The sequence below is a fragment of the Seriola lalandi genome, unplaced genomic scaffold, assembly GCF_002814215.2.
Source record: "Seriola lalandi dorsalis isolate HSWRI2012SDOR001 ecotype SW California unplaced genomic scaffold, Sedor1 jcf7180002054328, whole genome shotgun sequence".
Lineage (NCBI taxonomy): Eukaryota > Metazoa > Chordata > Actinopteri > Carangiformes > Carangidae > Seriola > Seriola lalandi.
The window spans coordinates 8,264-28,394 of record NW_019524881.1 but is presented as its reverse complement, the minus strand read 5'-3'; the positions used below and the strand labels follow the sequence as shown (position 1 = coordinate 28,394).

Genomic DNA, 20,131 nt, shown 5'->3' with positions numbered 1-20,131 from the left:
TGAGGCAGGGTCACTGAAAACTTCAATAACCAGAGAAACAGACCTACTGCTTTCTTTATATATCTTATTGTCATCAATGAGCAGACGTTGTCCCGCCACATTGGACAGCTTGTCATGGCAGTTGGTGTTTTCTTATGCAATCTTTTGTTTGTATTAATCTTTATTAGGGCTCCTTTGGAGACACTGTCCGCTGCATTTAAATTCTCTCTCCCTTTCAGCATATTGTGTTGCGGGTTGGGTTGGTTGGGGAGCTCCAAATCGATGTCACAGTTCTGTGCCAGATAATACTTATTATGAGATTGAATGGAGGGGAAGTTGGATAGGAACAGGAAATGAAAATAGGGAAATATGTAAAAACTTTTTACTGGTGGCATTTAATAGCTGTTGACTGAGCAAATATACTGTACTGTAGATTAAACATATAAGCTTTGCACAAAGCCACAGTAAGCAACAGACGTACTGTATAATAGAAGGAGATTTGTCATATTCACATTAGAACGTGTTCCTGTTTAATCTGTGTCCTAAAGGAGCCCATCTGATATGATTTTAGTTATGAGAGATTGTGTGTAAAACTGTCATCAAGTATAGCTAATAAGTCTGCAATCACTCACCTCACTCATCCCAATCACATATTCTGGTTGGGATGTAAAACGTGGATGGATTTAAGGGTTACTCATCTTTTATGTTGGTATAGGTTCTATCATAATAATGGTAGTTATACAAGGAGTAGTAAGTTACATGCATGGCACTTTTTAAAGTTGCAGTTACACATTGTTTAAAAAACGATAAATCAAAATAGGACTACACAGAACATAACAGGAGGGAAAAACTCAACAGTGGGTCATGGTGGTGTTCAAAATGTCTGTGATGTATTTTGACATTACTGCTTTATCGTTTGCCATACAAAATGTTCTCTAGCTGTGTCATGGAAACATGATTGACACCTCACTCTCTGCACAGGGGTGGGGGGCCGGCTGTGTCCTCGTCACCCGCCCACCCCCTTCCTCCTCCCACCTCCCACCTCCCACCCAGGCGTCAGTGACGTGCAGATAGAAAGCGGGACCTGCCTTCTCGTCGCCATTTTTCGGTCTCGTACTCGCACTTCTGGTGGCTCGGGTGAGGGGGGGACGAGCAGAAATAAGGGAAGTATAAAATATATAATCATTAAGCCGGAATCCCTCTTGAGCAATCGAGAATGCACGCGTCAGCTACAGTGTAACGTTCTGGCTCCTGAGATGCACGCGCAGGAGACAAGTCGCTGCTGTGAAATCATTTTTTGTGTGAAGACGTGTTGCGGGCCGCCATTTTTTTGCTGTGCTGCCTCAAAAGTCTGCTCTGACTCGAGAAAAGGATTCAAAAACGCATTTCCATGACGTGTGCCTTACCGTAAGATCAAGAAGATAACAAGTAATCTTTTCGTTTCCGACCAGCGGCGACTGGCAACCTTTTGCAGACATGAGGATATATCAGATAGAAAACTGAGGCCACCTTTTCCGTTCTCATAACTGACACTGAGTGGAGGAGATAAATTATTAGAAAAGAAGCCTGGTGTTTTCTCGGAAGGCGGAAAGAAAAGGGGAAGCTTCATTGATCATTTGTTGCTTGAGGCCTCCTTCGATGTTTGTAAGTTTTTTTTATTTTTTCTATTTTGGCCGCTCAATCACTCAGCCATTGACTGCTGAACACAGGAACCACATTATGCTCCAAAGTTGGACCAAGCCAGTTGCAGCCTGTCTCTGAAAACGTCAGGTTGTTTTGTTGTTGTTTTTTTTGTTGTAAAAAAGAGGTCTAAGAAGCCTGCGGCGGTTGTGCAGAAATCACTCGAAAAACCTCACAGGACGCCGAATGCCCTGCCCTGCATCTTCCAAATCCTGCAATTTGCTGTGATTGGCCGATTCCAACACGCATACACGTTTTAACTTATTGTCTAGTCTGTTTTGTTATTTTCTTTTTTGTGGACTGATACTAACTTATTTTTGAATAGAAATGTCTGCTCGGTTTGATTCGTCTGATCGGTCCGCCTGGTATTTTGGACCCGTGTCACGACAGGAGGCACAGAATAGGTTACAAGGACAGAGACATGGCATGTTTCTTGTTCGAGACTCGTCGACCTGCCCTGGTGACTACGTGCTGTCAGTGTCTGAAAACTCCAAAGTGTCTCACTATATAATCAACTCCTTGCCGAGCAAGAGGTTTAAGATAGGCGACCAAGAATTTGATCACCTCCCTGCTCTCCTGGAGTTCTACAAAATCCACTACCTGGATACGACCACTCTGATAGAGCCAGCACCCAGGTAGGAAAGTCACCCAGTACCCCTCCACTACACAACTCGGTTGTAGATGACAAGAAAATACACACTATGAAAGCTTCAATGGTGTAAATTACTATTAAAAACCATGTGGTCTAGGTTAACCAGAACTAACCCACTTTAAGTAAGACTGCAGTAGCCTGCAGTCATTCCTTCCAATTACACTGCCAGTTTTCATTAAGGCCTTGTAGTGTCCAAACACACCAGGTTGGACACATAAACAATCTCTAGCCAAGTTGCTGGTAAAGTATGTGGTTTGTAAGTTTATGTCCTCTATTAGCAATGTTTGTTTATATACAGCCATGGCTTTAGCCAGATATTACTGTTCATCTACAGCACCACATGTTACAGTGTGTTTATATTCTTCTGTATGTGTCATTTTTTCATATCTTGCTCTAGACAATAGGTATTAAAATAGATATTAAGATTGCTCTTATTTAAGCTTTTTTGTCAGTATCTTATAGACCCTACATTAGTAAACGTCCAAATGCAAATGTTCTTAGTGAGGCACATGTCAGTCAGATTTGTTCAAATGTAAAATAGGCCCTTTAATCTAACATCAGCTTTTATTGAACACCATTCAATAAAAAATGTGTGATGCTTGAAGGTAACCTGTCACTGATTATATACTGCAAGTCCCCCTGTTTTTCTGTGATGGTTTCTGTTGTTATGTGGTAACTACATTATATATCCTTCCTTTGCCTCATTATTGTGATCTCCCAAGGTACCCAAGCACAGTGAGTCCTCCGATCCAGCCCATGGGTGGCCCAGAGGAGAACCTGGAGTATGTGCGGACTCTATACGACTTCACTGGAAGCGATGCAGAGGATCTTCCATTCAAGAAGGGGGAGATCCTTATCATCCTAGAGAAGCCAGAGGAGCAGTGGTGGAGTGCCAAGAGTAAAGAGGGGCGTATCGGGATGATCCCTGTGCCCTACGTTGAGAAAGTGGTACGACCTTCACCCCACCCTGGCCAGCCTTCCCATGGATCTCGCAACTCCAACAGCTATGGGATTCCCGAGCCTTCCCACGCCCTTGTCCACGCCTATGCTCAGCCCCAGACACCTTCACCATTGCCCCCAGGCACACCTGGAGCAGTTATCGCCCCTTTACCGTCCATGCAGAATGGCCCAGTCATGGCAAAGGCCATTCAAAGACGAGTGCCATGTGCATATGATAAAACAGCTCTAGCTCTAGAGGTATTGTAAAATGTTTTTTATCTATAATGTTTAGTCTGAAATGCTTTTGTCCTTTCTCTTTATCTCGCTTCTCTTCCTTCTTGCTTTTCTTGGGGACCACACTGACTGCATCTGCTGTTCAAAATTAGGCTTTAATAAATTGACGCTTTTGCTAGAGATGAGTTATTATAATCAACATTGAACCACTGGGTCTTTATGAAGCGGTACTTATTATTTGTAGTGCAACATCATGAAGTAAATCTCCATGCCAAGTAAGTACCCGAGACACAACTTGTAGCAGTCTTCTTAGCTTAAAGCTACACTGCCTCATTTTCATTCAACATTTCTACCAAAATTTTCAAAATAAAGAGGTGTTCAGTTGCTCAGCCTTGGCTACAGAATAAGTTATGTGTAATTCAATACATTTATACATTTATATATTTGTAGTGTATAAGTGTTTTTTTATTTGAGTAAGAACATTGCTACAGATGATTAGATGATGGCTCACAGATGATTTCTTTGCTCCTAAAATCATCACTGTCTGGCAGAGATTTCAAGAGGGAGAGGATGTAGAATTCCCAGGTCAAGCATGTAAACCATGTTGTCTTATGCAATATGCTTTTTTTATGAACAAAACTAACCAATCAGAGGGTTGACTATGGGCTTAAATAGTTATTTCATAAATCTTTATTTTCACTTGGATTTTTTTTCTGGAAAAGTTTCAAATTTGGAAAGCACTCAAAGAATGCATCAAAAATTGGAGGATAGAAAATTTCCAATTGTCACGTAAAGAGTTTTTCTAGTGCTGCACAATTTCTTGTAATGTGTAACTGTTATGCATTGACATTGCAGTAGTGAGTAGCTTGCAATGACAATAGGGGGGAAAACACCAGTGCTGCCTACAGCCTTAATACCGCACTCTTGGTGGTTCTAAGTGTGAATGTGGTTTAAGATAACTTGTGCTTCTCAAGTCGTCTAATATTTAAGTCTATGCTCTTGCTACAGCAACAGCTCTGGTCCCATGCCTCTTTTTGTTGTCAGGGTGTGGGGTGTGAAGCGGTGCCCCAGATAGTCTGGCTTTGCTCAACAATTTTCTATATCACCCCTGTTAATTCTTCAATTAGCAAATTAACCTAGAGTTTTTAAGAAAATTGTGCGATTTTTATTGTATTATTATTTTCTTTTTAGGAAAAAACAAAACAAAAAAAAATTTTCTGCAGGTAATTAATGTTTAATTTGCTTTAAGTAGACCAGCTGCCGGACCCGTAGTTGACTTCAACTTGTTGCTCTGAGCACTGGCATTGTGCTACTTACTGATGTTGTGGTGGTGGGATGATACTTGTCAATGAATGGCTGCCAGCCACATTTATTGTTTGGTGGTAGATAGTTGGACATTTATCCTCTGACTTCTGATTGGACAAGAAGTCGTGGTTGGGTGAGGCAGCAGCTGTTGGAGATCTGTTTAGTGTGTATATTTACATTTACTCATTTGGCTGATGCTTTTATCCACAGCAACCTACAAGTGTGGAAGAACAGTAAAGCTCTAGTGCAGGAGACCTTGGTCTTAGTACTACTTACTACAACTATTCAATAATAAAATTCAATATTTGACACCATGGTCCTTCTTTGGAATGATACATTTAATTCAAAATACCCCTTGGCAGCTGTAAATTCAGTGTTAGTAGGGACTAACCACACTATTGTGACTTTAAATCCACTGATGGGCAGCTTGCGCACCAATTCTAGCGGTCCTCTCTAGCTCGCAGTGGCTCAGGCTCAATCTCCCTCCTAGCCAGCTAGCTGCTAATCGGGCAGCTGCACAGTTGCATTTCACAGCTGTGTTGAATTTCTCAGCAGTGCACTCTGACTAATACAAATCTGCTTTGACTGTGGTAACATGTTGAAGCATGTGATTGTAATGCTCAGTGTGCACTTAACATTTATAGTGGGTCTCCAAAAAGCTTTGCTCCGATAGCAGACTGAGCTGTAGTGTTGCCCTCAAGGGAGAAATGAAAATGAAAGGTGTATTAGCTTACCTCTGCTGCCATTCACTGACATCAGAGTGCGTCAGTGGATGTAGGAAGTAATCTAGGCCGCTACAGCTAGGTACAACGATACACTTGTCACCGTGACTCTTGTACAAAAATGGAGTAAAGTAAATGTGTACATTTAGAACATGAGCGAACCTGGTAAATGGTAATCTTGCAAAAGGTTAGACAGCTCCCTCTAACAACGTTAGTCCTGTCTTCTCTGCTCTAGCCCTTGTGTCCCTTTTTAACAATTGACAACTGGTAACAATGAACTCAGGGGATGCCTAATACCTCATTCAGATTAACACTGGCGTGTTAATATGACATGTCAGCTGGCCAGTCTCTGCACCCTCCGCTGTCCATGAGAGCCCATCTTATCTTGACAGTTGCAATGTGTAGAGATGAAACCTTCAATTTAATAAAAATGATCATGGTTAATTTAACCAATTCCACAAAGAGAGGCAGAAAGGGCAATGGTGAAAGAGGGAGGCGCATGAACAGGAAAGCGAGGTGGCACTTGTTTTACACTTTTCTGTGTGATCATACAGTGTAGCAGTGAAGTATATGGAGCTACAGCTGCTGACTGGAGACTGCAGGCTTATACTGGATGAATGGTTCAAACACAAGTTAGATACATGCGTCTCCCTGTAAAAAAAAAAGAGTTACAAGCTTCTTCTCAAGCAGCTTCTCATTCTAGTGCACCTTGGATTCCAGAGAAAATATCCAAGATGCTGTTTCACATGTATAAATACATTAAATATTAAATAGTGTACACCTTGTGTTAATCCTGATGGTGTCCCAAGCTGGTCTGGAAAATGTGTGTTTGAACTGATTCAGACATTTTCAGTGATGCCTATATTAAGCCCAGTCAATTTAGAATCTTTCTTTATTTTTAGTTCCTACACCCTTGCTTTGCCAGCTGCCAAAAATGCACATTGTTCTCTGGTAAAAAGCTAGAACCTGTTCTTAACATGTGAGCAAAATGCTGAATGGAAATGAGGATGTCCACTCTGATAGTGATCACAGCTGCAGCAGAGCTGCTGTGAAATTATAAGTGAGTCACACCACCACACCTCAAATGTGCCGCTGTTGTGAAAACTTTATCTGAACTTCCATATTTTACTAATCCTGTGTCCAAATATGTGCTGTTGCAACAGCTCTGGACTGATACTTTTCTATTCACAGACACCAAACAACACAGTGGGAACAATCTAAAGGAAAAGTGTGATGCAAACATAAGTCTTTCCTTGCACATTGTTGATCAGAGGTTTATTTGTAGTAAGTTTTGAATCTCAAGTTTTTTTCTTGAAAAGAAATATTTCCATTATATTTTTATAGTGAATTTCAACATATATGCAAAATCGGTGTGAACATACTGGCAAGAATGACTAAGATAGTTGTCTTAATGTGGCTCTTTGTTCTCTTAGATCTCATTGTTGGTTCTCTCGCCTCATACACATCCATCCATCTTACTGTCAGGGCTGACTGTTCCTAGTATGATATGGTTTGGTCTTCTGCACTTTCAACTTTAGACTCGCTGTGTGTTGCCCTGGTTCAACTTAGTTTAGTTGATGATTTTGTCAACAAATGGATTTTTAGGAATTACCAGAAATTGTGCTAGTGTGTGTTTGTGCTTAGATATTTCCCCTCTATGTTCCAGTGAGTACAGAAGTTATTTCTCTACACGTTGTCCCTGTTAAGGTTATAGGCCTCTTTTTTTGCCCCCCTGTCTCTCTCCAGCTAGAGTGATGAAGGCTGTAATACTTAGTGTGCAGCTCAAAGATGACAGAACAGAGGCTGATGCAGCAGAAGCCTGGTTTAGATTAATGAATCCTTTTGCTTGACTTCTTATTTTTATTTGCTACAATTAAGAAATAAAGATGCTGTTGTCATTGCTTGTAGGGTGTGTTTATAGTCCCCTGAAGAGAAGCAAATGGATAATACAGACATCTGTATGGTTTTTCATGCACTAAGTGTAGTGCAGGTACAATTACTACTCTTCTGGGATGCCTTTGTTCCTCACTTCCTTTTGCCTCAACCCCGGTCTAAGACAGGAGTACTGAGAAAAACCCTTACTCAGTCACATCTGGTTTCTTGTGCTGTAAGTCCATTGTTTTTCCACAGCAATTTTACATGGTAATGCACTATTTTTAATTTTTTTTTTTTTTAATTTTTACTAATCTCACAGTCAAGCACTTTTCAATATTTTGTTTTATTACAACTTTGAAAGTTTTGGAAACGCTTAATGGAAAGGTCTTAAGTAGATTGTTTTTAGACTAAGCACAAAATCGAGAACATTTAGTAACTGCACAGCTGTAATATTGAGTAATCAGAGTTGTAATTACTTGAACTAAGGGAAGAAAGCCACCAGAAACCCTAGAAAGCCTCACTGGGGAAAAAAACTAGCTGAAACCTAGTATTTCCTGTGGTATTTTTGATTTACTGTTCTAAAACTTGCTTTGCACTGGAAACGCATACCTTACCACGTCCCATCTTGTCTCTTCTATCTGTGTCTGCCTTTGGCTCATAATAGTTCATTGCTTACAGCAAAAACCCTTTAGTTTTGTACTGTGGCTATTTTGGGCCCTGTGGGGTTCAAGAAGCAGAAGCTCTGAGTCATTATTTATTTACCTCAGAGACAGGCAGTTCCCAACAAATGAAATCAGGTTATGGCCTCTATATTTTAGAGTTTGATATTTAGGCTATTTTTGTTCATCTTTATTGCACAGTACTAGTCCACTTTTTCATTTCTGCTTTCATAATAGTTAGATATAATTCTTTACAACGGCATTGCTATAATTTTGTTTACCATGAGGTTTTCCACGATCATAAGGTTGACAAGTCTGCATTCATAACAGCAAACCTTTTCTGAATGAATATACACATATGTTAACCCTTTTAAATCTGAGGCATAATTAAGCACTTCAAAATTTAAACCTAATGGAAATTTTAAGGTGAAAATTGCAAGGGCCTGCTATTGTCGACCTTTAAGACTTAATGTGAATGATAATTATCTATTCTTTCAAAAGGATGAATCAATTGAAGTCTTTTTATATATACAGTATATATATGTATAATCCTTTGACATACGGATTTCACAGAAGCTTTTACAGCTAAGTAGCATTCTTGTCATTCCAGAGTGGCGCAAAGGATTACTGTTACAGATGATGTCTAGGACTGGATGTCCTTGAAGCCTCATTCTGAAGTTAAAGGGACAAATGCTGCCCTTCCATTCACGTTTCAATCATGATTTTCATGGTAGAGACTTTCCCTTCTAATCCTGATAAAGAACATAAGGCTTTAACAGATTGGGGTCACATTCAGTGTCACAAACCCATCTGAGCGACAGCTCTGTGCTCCTCTGTCATCTGTTTAAACCACAGTGTAATGCGCATATGGAGCAAATTTTGTTAAGTGTGTATTAAGAAATCAGTTGCACTGGATGTTGTTGCAGTTCACATGTGCATTGTTAGTGTTGTTTGGAGCAGGTTTTAAAATAAACATTGGCCATGTGCAAAGTGTGTTTTGTTTTTTCCTCAGGCTATGAAAAATGTTGACTCTTAAGAAGAGAGTCTGGTGCAGCAGTTAATCACCATCTCAAAATTCAAATTAACTCTTTGACTTTTGCCATTTCACTACACTTGAAAACTATGATTCACTGTTGAGTCATTACATAACTTCTTTGCTCCATTGATTATGCCATAGAAAATGGTGTAGTGCACTTACTGTACATGCTCATCTTAAATAGAAATGGTCATACTTGAATGGGCTGGTTGAGCTCACATGATAGCCACCTAAACAAAATGTGTATGCACTCATGCACTGTAGGTTGCTTCATTTAAATGCCATTAAATGTTCAGATGTCATGGTGGTACAAATAGTGGTATAAAAAACTTTAATGAGCAAAATGTATCATCTAGCAGAATATCTTGTAAACATATGAATGCATGTCTAACATGCATACAAAATGAATCCATCATACTGAATGTCATGTATGGAATATATGTTATTTAAAAACATACTTAGATTTACTTCAAGCTCTTCCCCTAACTCAGCCTCCTGTCCTTTTTTCCTCAGGTTGGTGATATCGTCAAGGTTACACGGATGAACATCAGCGGTCAGTGGGAAGGAGAGGTGAACGGACGGCGGGGTCTCTTTCCATTCACCCATGTCAAAATCATAGACCCCCAGAATCCGGATGAGAGTGACTGACCTTCAACTGGAGCCTCTTGCCAGTACCAACGTGTTCCCGAATCTGCTGGCTGTCTCCACCTTTTCCCGCCAGTGTCACCATGGTTACGTGCTTGCCTGCTTGGGGCTGTACCATGATAGCGACCCCTCTGTTGTTGCCAACCGTTGCAAGGCTTTCTGACTGTTTACAGTTTTGGACATTGGATCCAAACTAAAACCTGACCCTACTTCTCCCAGTTCCCTTTCCCATGTCTTGGTTCCAGGCTGGGCAGTGTCTTTGCATTAGTGTCCTTTTCATTTCCAGATCACTGGGCATCTGTGTGTGCATGTGTGCGTGTATGTGTGTGCACGCATGTGTGCGTGTGCACTTGTGTGAGTGTGTGTATAAGTGCATGTGTGTGGGTGTGTGTTCACAATAGATATTTACCACATTACATCACAACATGTCTGTTTTTGGTTTTTTTTTTAATTCTTTGAATAATTGTTATATTTGAAGCGTTGGGGACTTGAAAGTATTGGTGTGCGTTTGTTTTGTTGATGTGAGGATATTTGTACGAAGTAGGGAAAAACAATGTCCCTATGGACTTGGGAGAGCACTGAGGCTATGAGGAGTTAACCAGTCAGTCAAATGTCATTTCTTCAAACAATCAAGTCACTGTTGTACCTTAACCATCACACAAGCACACGCATGTACACACAGTTATTGGCCATGAGGTATTCAGGTTAACGGTTCTTTGATGTGCATGTGATGTGTGACTGGAGTCAGGACAACGCAGAAGAGATGGGTTTGTGGAAGATCTTGGTTTTGTAACTTGACATTAGAGATCCCATAATCCCATCCAACCTGGCACATGTCTGGCTGACGAGACTTATTTATCTTAAGACATGACACGGCCATATGTGATTTATTTTTTCTTATTTGTGCATCATGATCAACAAAAGTTAAGTATATTTGTTTTGTTATTTTGTTTTGTTTTTTTGTTTTGTTTTTTGTGACATGGAGAAGATGTATGGTAGAGGGGTAATTTTGCATGTCCACTTGGTACCTCTCTTCACTGTCATTCTCATTCTTTTGAACTAAAAGGACATTGCTTAGAGATTAGCAGGTTTTTAGTGCCATCAGCACCAAGCACTAGAAGATATACTTCAACTATTTGCATAGGAGTGCCATGCTTCAAACAGGTTCCCAAAAGTCAAATAGCAACGGCAGTAGCCCTGGCCAGCACTTCCCACGAGCATCTGACTACAAGGCTAGCTAAAAACGCAGTGTGGGCACTCAGACTAAAGGCTTTCCACTGAGGTGAGAAGCTCCACTTTCAGTGGCGTAGGTCAGGGAAGGAGGAAATGTTTTAGCAAGCCAATGAGATCCCATTATTGCCTTCTTCAGAGAGTAAGATAAATGCATCTTTTAGTGCATGCAGTCCCCTCTCTAACCTTATGTTTTAATGTGACGTTACTCCTGTCAATTTAGGAATCCGACCTGCTTTACTTGGTCTGTGCACAATTTTTGACTCTTTTTATGCAAACACTCTATCGGAGTAGTGGAAAGCATCTTTGTTCATACTGTGGTGCAACTTATTCTGTTTGATCAGGAGGAGCCGAGGATTAAACAGTTGTGTAAACAGTGCAGACAATGCTGACCCCTAGATTTCTGCTGTAAAAATGAACTATTTCGCTCACTTGTTTCCCCTCTTAGTGCTCCCTGTTCAAATCACAGCTCAGACGTTCAGAGTAATATTGTGCAGCTTTTAGTTGTATCCCAATTTTGTTTTTGTTTTTTTATTTTGTCAGTTTGTAGTCGGCTATTAAATCAAGCATTTTCGTTCAAATGAGTGATGTTATTAAACAAAAGTACCTACGGTGACATTTACAAAAGGGAAAAATGCCTGCTGGTTGCCTCTGTGCATGACCTCTTGGCTGGGGAGATGGTCCTACCTGGCCAAATGCTGCTTTATGTCATTTCTTTCCTTATTAAATAAAGGTTTCTCTTATTTTAATCCTTCCTGGTCTGTGCAAACAAACCAGAGTGGGTTTTCCTCATGAAACATAATGAAATCTACTAATTAAGCAATACGCCCTGGTTAGTTCCTTTCTTGAGGTGAACTCGCTTTTCTTGTGCTTCTGAGTTGTTTTTGTAATGGCATTAACAGTATTACTGTGCTCTCTTCTCATACTCTAGGAAAGCCTGTCTTTTACTTAAGAATTGAAAATTGTGCCTTTTTATTTTCTTAAACCATTTACATGTGTTAATATTTCCCATGGTTAACACCTGTGCTGGTATTGACCCTTAATGTACAGAACAAGTAAATAAAATTATGTCTACTTCTTTAAGTCGCTTTGCTGACCTCTATGTGCTTGTTGTCTTTTGAACACAGATGGGTGGGCATGGCCATGTTTGCAGCAGCATGGCATCACAGGTTGTGTATCTGGAGCACAGGAGAGTTGCTCTTGCTCTAATTTTTGACAGCTCCACTTTTGATTCTGGTTGCGCCCAGGAGAAAGGAAGCAATTAATGAATTTTAATGAAGTGCTAATAAAAGAACGTCAGCTGACCTACAGATGGGGAATGGAAAACTTTTCAAGGGCAAAGTTTCAGATGGACATGGTCTGTGACTGTTTGTTCAGCAATTTTCAAACCAGGTATAAATAACAAGTATGAGCCAGTACATTCTAAAACTTAATATAATGTGATGTGTGTAACGCAGCAGTTCTAAGTGATCTGTAACACTAATGGAAAGGTGATTTACACACATGCAGGTGCTTATGGAAAATTGGGCTTTAGCTAAATGTATCAGGATTCTTGCTATTAACAGGAACCCTCCACTGGGAGTTTATTGAATTAGATATGAATATGATAGATTATGCAACGGTCCCCATGTGCACTACCCGTGGTCATACATACATCTTCTTATAATGGATGTACCATAGCTGTAGAGTGCTACACAGATGGCAATGGTAGTTATGCCATAATGCATCATCTTAATAACCCACAAGATTTACTGTCATACAAGCTTCTATAAGGTTGTGGGGGAACATATAAAGAATGGGAAGCCACAGGCATATACTTTTATCAAGTGAAACTCACAATGCTCAAAATCCTGAGCTACAAATAGAGATGTTGATGAACTACAACTGCCTCTGCATTTTGAACATAAAACAAAGAAGATCTCAAGTGACTGATATAAGTGATGTCAGAAATAGTTTTCCAGTTTATTTCTGGGACTTCTTTAATCTGTGCAGAATGCATTTGCTCTTCTAATTCCTGCCATAAATAATGGATTATTAACATTAGCAATGGTTGTTCATGTGTGTTGAAGTATGACATTTATCATAGTACTTCTGATTTAAATATCTCTTTAGTAAGATGCGTGTCAGTGGAAAATTATAATCAAGTAATTTGGTTTGTTGTTCCTTTGGTTAGTTCATCGGAGACTATCAATCATGACATCTTTGACCTCACTGACTCAATATCAAGACTATGTAAAAGGATCAGATAATATTTAAGTGTTAGTTTTCAAATTATGCCTTTTGCAAGTATTTTATCATTAAAGAAACTCTATATTTAGATTTTCAGACAGTACTCTTCCCCTTCGGCCTCAATTCCTTATAGTTGTGTACGTGCCAGGTAAAATTTTTCATTAAAGCCAGTCGATGTCTTCCTCAGGACTGTGATAGGTGGTGGCTGGAGTGACAAAGACCATAATGAATCAAACTTAGCTGCCTCTGACCTTTCCTCAGGGCACAGTATATATGTGAGTCAGTGTGTGTAAACGAATGTGTGGCATGGTCGATGACGGCCTTCCTACAGTCCATTACCACCACCACCCTCAAGCTAGCCGTGATGGCAGCTGCCTTGCTGTAGAGTATTTGTCCCACAGAGGTGAATGCACAGTGAATCTTTGCTGTTTGAAAATATGAAGAGAAATGATGAACATACATCGACGTAGATTTAAAAAAAAAAAGAAAAAAAAAAGTCAGTGATTTTAAAGCTGCATCAACTCTTACACAGAGAATAACGATTTAAAGCTCAGATGACACTATTAAGTTAATATCAATGCTCATCAAAGTTGTAAAAATGAATGTGAAGCCTATTATCACTCAACATTAGTTTACATGCTGCCACTTTTAAGTTTACACCAGTGAACCACTGTGAACATGTTTTATCCAGCATTTTTGTTTGTATCATGGATGGATTTTGAGCAAGTGGGCCCCTGGGCACAGACAGATAAAAGGCCCCCCACCCCTCCTAAATATGACTCCCACATTGAAAGGATGCGGTTATGTTGATGTAGTGCTTGTACTTCTTTCTGGTGGTTTTGAATATCTTTCTGGTCATATTGTGTCTTTTCTGTGAGCTCTGACTATCAAACAAGAAATATATTCATTTATAGAAAAACTGACCACAGGGGCTATAAAGAGTCCATTTATTTTATGTGTAAAAAGTGACAGTGAAAAAATGTAAGGCCCTGTGAGGTCACGTGGCCCCTGGGCCTGTGCCCAGCAGGCCCATTCAGTAATCCATCCATGGCTAGTAGGTAGCCATGACGGAAAAGATGTAAACCCATAAATGAATCAGCATGGTAACTGGCACAGTCAGGCTTAGTATAGTCTGTCATCCACACTCCTTATCCCAGTTACAGATATTCACTCCTTCCAGCAGACAATAGGATTAATTGTTCCAATTACTCCTAAAATTGGATCACCTAAAACAAGTGAAGTACTTTTATAACAACACAAAACAATGTTGGTTCACTCTGATTAAAGTCTTCACTAAATGCTTACATGCCCTTTGGTGCTAGAATTATAACTCGAGTGCACTAATTGACCCCATCTGTGCTCTGTAATTCATTTCATAGCGCGGTGAGCGGAATCCAGGATGAGCTATGTGGGTGACCCAGATGACCCATGGTACCTCAGGAAGACCTTGAGGTTAAAACGGCCATCCTCTAATCAGACAGCCACAGTTTCAAACTTCTCTATAGCCAGCAGGTCTGATGTTAATGAAGTGGTCCAGGTTTGGTACCATTCGTGGCGGTTCCTCTCACATGTCTATGCATTTTTTCTATTGATGTTTAAAAGGTGTCTTACACAAAAACATGTCAGTTGATGTGCTCTAGAAAATTCCTTTGCAGTGTCTGCTCCCTGCAGCTTTATAAATGTCCCAGATACGGCTTCCCTCTCTCTATCGTAAAACATTTACAGCACAGACGCTCCTGCCTTCTGCTGGGGAAACTATGCCAGACTATGATGGTAATTCCACACTAGCTGACTGTCATCGCTTTATCAGGTCAGACTCACTGCTCTAGGACAGTCTCTTACTGCTCCGTTATTCTCGCTCTATCTCATCCCTAACTGTGCTGTTGTTGTGTAATGCTTCTGCTCAGAAGATTCACAATACAGCTGATGAAGACATGTTTGGTATTCTTGTGGCATTTAAGAGCTGAACTCTCAGTTAACTGTAGAGGTACAGCAGTGGTTTACCAGAACAGCAGGGTCATGATCTCTAATAGAGTGCTGTTTCCAGGACATATTATTATTATTATATGTCATGTTGACTTGTTTTGACTTTATCTTCAAGTATGCTAAAGAATAGTGAGTTCTGTGTTGCTGGTAACTTGAACTTTGGTTGCACCTTAGCAGGTCAATATGAATCAGTTATCCAGATTTTTAGCCATGTTAGTAACATGGCACTATGGTTGGCAGTGTCGGTCAATTGGTTCTTCACCACTTTGGTCCAGACTGAAATATCTCACCAAATATTCAATCGATTGCCATAAAATTCATGGTCCACAAAGGATGAAGCCTATTGACCCTGTTGATCCCCTGACTTTTCATCTCACTCCACAAGTAATATAGTATAGTGTACAGTATAGTATATAGTATAGTGTTGGTGACGTCTTACCTTTCCAACTAGCATAACCATCTAATCAAATTTATGATTTTTTCCAGTATTTTGGTTTGTAACTAAATATAGGCCAAATTAATGACGTTCCCATCAGCCTCAAATGCCTCTTTAGTACTAATTTGAAAATGTTAGCATGCTAACATGCTAAACTTAGATGATGAACATAGTAAACATAATACCTGCTCATTGAGGCATGCTGAAATTAGCATTTAGCCCAAAGCACTGCTGCTGTGCCTTAATAAAGGCTCACAGAGCTGCTAGCTTGACTGTTAACTATTATTTTTGGCTCACACTCATATGTATACAACACAGCCCATCCCATTATGGATAAGATTATCCGTGTGGCCTTAATCCTAATATATACCTGAATGTCAGACAGGTTGACCCACTGTTATCATCTTCCTTTATTGTGCTATGTATTTCCTCAGCATCCAAATCTAATTCAATCTTGTCACTTTTTGATGCATATACTGATTCTGATTTGACCTAAACACAAAGATATTTTTGTCACACAGTTTGGTGTTGAATTAAAGTTCAAACATTGTTGCATTCCATTCTATTTTGTAATTTTAAGTGATTTCAACTGTCGGCTTTTGATTTAAAAAACAAAACAAAAAAACAAAACAACCTTTGCTATCTTAATATGGTACCTGAACAGTTTTATTAAAGGCCTGTTACAGTACAGGTATTTTTTTATCACACCTTCAGATTGAATTTCACACTTATTTCCCCTGACTGGATACAGGACAATATATATACGTCTCAAAATACATACTGTATCTATTTATAAAAGCTCAAGCTGAACTTGCACGTTTGTGACCAGGAATATAGAAAAAAAAGGAAAACATAAATCTTCACTTAAGAGGAATAGGATCTTTGTCCAGGTTACACACCTCATACATTATAGGGTCCTGGAAATACATGAAACTTTGTACACATTTATACACATTTAACACAAACTAGAGGAGTGGCCTATCAGTTTGTTGTCTTCTCATAATAACAGCATTTCTTCATTTTGTCAAGGTTTTAGGGTCAAAGTTCACCAACAGGAGTATGAGAAGAGCGGGTACTGGCTCCAATCCGCTGCATTGCTGTGATGGTGGTGCTGATGGTGGTGGTAGGCATGTTGTTGGGTGCCATGTTCCGCGGTGGCAAGTGGGTGAGGGGGAGGGTGGTGTAGATGTGCTGCATCTACTTCACTGGAAGGGAATGGAAATCTGGTGTACTCCACAGATCTGGAGAAAGAAAGTGGTTGGGTTAATTTCCATGCATCACCATACGTATTGTCTATTTATCTTAAAAGTTTATTTTCCAGCACTAAATCTTATGGGATTTCATCTCATCCTAAGTATCAGACCTGTAGGGCTGGTATGCCACGGGCGCAGGCACCATCTGTTCTTCACAGCTGTAGTCATACTCATGCAGCTCCAGGGGCTCAGCATGTAGACTCTCAGATGGGTCCTGCTCCAGAGCCCAGGCTGAAAGGTGACCCCCCTTCAGCGGCTGCTGTGTGGAGGCCTGATTCTTCTCTGCCTGCACCAACTCAGAGGTGGAGGGCATCCTCTGCAGGTCTTAGAGGGAAATACAATGTTTAATAGGATCTCATACAAAGACAATGACACACAGCAATACTTTTTCATACTACCAATATTTTTATCTGTGGCATAGTATTTTCTTCATACAAGTTCTATGGGTAAAAACTTACCTGGAGGACTGCTACAAAGAGCCTTCCTGTCCAGTGTTGCTCTCTTTGCAGGGGGGCTTCTGTTTGAACGACACCTATGAAAAAATAAAACATTAAAAGACAAGTTATTTTGTATGAACAAAGATAAATTTAAGATACACAGAGGTAAACAAATGAAAGTGCTGCACACATGAACTATCATTACTTTATTTCACTCAGTGTAGCAAAGTAGCTCACTGCTGTTGACTACCTTTTACTGTGGGAATGGGTTCCTCCTTCCCTGAATCCCTTAGCAAATGGGTTGTGGTCAATCTTCAATTTGGTGATCTTAAAAAGGGCAAGAAAAAAGAGTTGTCAAAGGTCTGGTAATACAGTGTTTTGTTTCAGTTAAACAGGAATATCATCACATATCTCTTGGGTTAAAGTTGCTTGATAAGAAGGTGATACATTGAAAAGATGGCAGTGTGGCGGATTAGCTTTTTGTACCTTTGGGTTTTGGTAAGCGGTCACTGCAGTGAAGGTCGTCTCTGGGAAGGAGAAAGTCTGAAACGGGCCCCAGCGGACAGTGTAAGGACTGTCTGCTTGTATCACATGAAACCTGGGGTAGTAGCGGTGCATGGAGTGCAGGATGATCTGATGAGAGAAAACATAAGAGTGAGTATGAGTAAAGGGAAGAATAAACATATCATATTATAATTGATTCAGGAGGGCAAGGTGGTGTCTTACATGGCCGTGCTGATCCAAGGTGTTGTTGGTGAGCTTCACTTTGAGGAAAGACAACGACTGCTTCATCCAGTGACTTCCTGTGGCAGGGGAGTCTGGGTGCATGTATGTCCGACATGGGGGTTGGGGCTCTGCCTTCCCGGCGACCTCCCACTGCTCCTTTTTCCACTACAGAGAAATGAGGAGGAGTGATAAGGTTACGAAGGGTGAGACCTCAGGACATGTCTGATTAATCAGAACTCTTCATGAAGCGTGAAATCAATTTTTTTCTTTCCTCATGGGGAAATGTAAGAGAGCTGTGCTGCATGGAAGCTTAATTCATTAACTGCAGGGATATTCTTCACACAGTGTTACAGAGTACAGGAGGGGTTCTGTCTTTATGAAAGGATTTTTTTAAGGAAAACCATAAAAAGCCAGTTTCTACACATTTGCCTCCACCAAAGAACATAAACTCCCTCCGAGCTTTCCTACAGTACTTTACCTTCATTGTTTTCAAGTGTGTGCTAAAAGCAATGTCTGTGACCAAATGGGCCAGATCAGTTGATGTGAGTGCCGCTGAATGTATGGATGGCCGACTGCTCCTCATTCACTGATTGTGAATGAAGAGGGATGCTAATTGATTGGGCCTCCAGCCGAGAGTGCACAAACAGGAAGCAATGAAAGGCTTTGATATGCAGTGGTGCAGCCCTGAGTGGGCAGGCCCGTGTCTGGCTGCAGACTACTGCGTTTTGCATACTGCAGTCTGATGGTTTTAATCCCCAACAGATCAAAATGCAACAAACAATGTCGATGGAAGGAACTGAAAAGCCTAACACTAAATGAATATGTTGTGTTTGAAGCCAAAGGTGTGCAGCAGCGCATACAGTGCTAAGAGTATGTTGCATGCATTTACCCTGTATTTGAAGCTGTCCACAGGAACCAAATCCATCATGATGACATAATTGACAAAAGGTTGGAGCCCAGATAGACTGATGCTGCAGTGAGGAAACATTCTCCTGAAACAAATACAGAAATAAACAAAGATTATTTTTAGATGCTTTTGCAAATGCAATCATTATGATCCTAGAAACAAAACCATGTGCAATATGTACAAAGTCTTCACTCTGCAATTAATAACATACAGTAGGTAATTTCTTGTAATTTGTGCTCTCTGTGATAAATGATACAGGCACAACTGGTACTTTTGAGAAAGCAGGAAAAAATCTTAATTCTTAATTCAGTAGCACAACTAACAGTGCCTGCGCTGTTACCTTCCGTGCTTAGTTATAATCATCTCTGTTCCAATGCTGTGAAAGGACTTCCAGAGATTGGCGTTCTCCAGGGTCATCCTGATGCAGCCCTGCTGGTATGAGTCAGCAGCTGGAGGGGACCGGGGCATGCTGAGATTAGATTTGGAGTCTGTGGAGACAAAAACAAATAAACATGTAAACAGTTCTGCAGCTGTATTTATAGGACATGTGACTGGATTACTACAGTATGGAATTCATAGGAATATTAAAAAGTGGAAAAATATCGCAAAGCATTGTTCTACTTTAAAAGTTTCATACTGAAGATAAAAGGTCAGAATAGGTTTGCACATCCTTAGTTTGATCTGTATTTATTCCACTTCAAATCAGTAAAATTGTTTGATTGCCAATTTCTAATGCAAAGGAAGAATGTGCATTTTGTAGTGGAAAATAAACCTAAAAAAGCAAATTAAACAATTTAATTCTTCATGGCCAAATGCATCTCGCAAGAGTCGTTATTTACCTCACCTTTACCAGTAGTACTTGTATTTTTCTTTTAACATCAATAAGTCCAGTGTAACATCACTCAACACAATAATAATTAGACAAAAACTTACCAGGGAAGTGTTGCATGTTGCTAGGTCCTTCTGTTATCAACAACAACAGCACCCAGTCCTTGAAGTTTTCAGACAAAGTGCTGCTTTCAGATGTTCTAACTTTGGAGTCAAATACACCAGGGGTCTCTATCCTTGAAATCTGTAAGCCATGAACTTGATTGGTTATTACAGAAAGGGTGGAGTCTAAAAAGCCAAATGGGTGTGGTCAGGGCAGACTGAAGGGGGAAGGTGAGAAGAATATTGCTTGCATGTTTAGGTCTTTGTTGCG

At 40.2% G+C, this 20,131-nt stretch overlaps 2 protein-coding genes across 2 annotated transcripts; one reads left to right on the top strand and one right to left on the bottom strand.

Moving 5' to 3' along the window:
- Positions 1-1,072: 1,072 nt before the first annotated feature.
- Positions 1,073-12,039, top strand: crkl (CRK like proto-oncogene, adaptor protein). The gene is made up of 3 exons (XM_023407114.2): positions 1,073-2,294; positions 3,034-3,508; positions 9,595-12,039. The coding sequence occupies exons 1-3, from the start codon at positions 1,987-1,989 to the stop codon at positions 9,727-9,729; spliced, it is 918 nt and encodes a 305-aa protein (XP_023262882.1). The 5' UTR covers positions 1,073-1,986; the 3' UTR covers positions 9,730-12,039.
- Positions 12,040-16,318: 4,279 nt separating this feature from the next.
- LOC111655634 (T-box-containing protein TBX6L-like) lies at positions 16,319-19,879 on the bottom strand. The gene is made up of 9 exons (XM_087174206.1): positions 19,864-19,879; positions 19,271-19,418; positions 18,913-19,015; positions 18,024-18,188; positions 17,784-17,930; positions 17,548-17,624; positions 17,319-17,392; positions 16,971-17,184; positions 16,319-16,848 (listed from the first exon to the last, which is right to left on the bottom strand). The coding sequence occupies exons 1-9, from the start codon at positions 19,877-19,879 to the stop codon at positions 16,653-16,655; spliced, it is 1,140 nt and encodes a 379-aa protein (XP_087030332.1). The 3' UTR covers positions 16,319-16,652.
- Positions 19,880-20,131: the final 252 nt, after the last annotated feature.

Coding starts and splice junctions, on each gene's coding strand:
- crkl (XM_023407114.2), top strand. CDS start 1,987: ATGTCTGCTCGGTTTGATTCGTCTGATCGGTCCGCCTGGTATTTTGGA. Junction 2,295..3,033: donor CTGATAGAGCCAGCACCCAG/GTAGGAAAGTCA, acceptor TGATCTCCCAAG/GTACCCAAGCACAGTGAGTC. Junction 3,509..9,594: donor AAACAGCTCTAGCTCTAGAG/GTATTGTAAAAT, acceptor TTTTTTCCTCAG/GTTGGTGATATCGTCAAGGT.
- LOC111655634 (XM_087174206.1), bottom strand. Junction 18,189..18,912: donor TGGACAGCTTCAAATACAGG/GTAAATGCATGC, acceptor ATTTCTCTGTAG/TGGAAAAAGGAGCAGTGGGA. Junction 17,185..17,318: donor TCTTTGTAGCAGTCCTCCAG/GTAAGTTTTTAC, acceptor TTTCCCTCTAAG/ACCTGCAGAGGATGCCCTCC.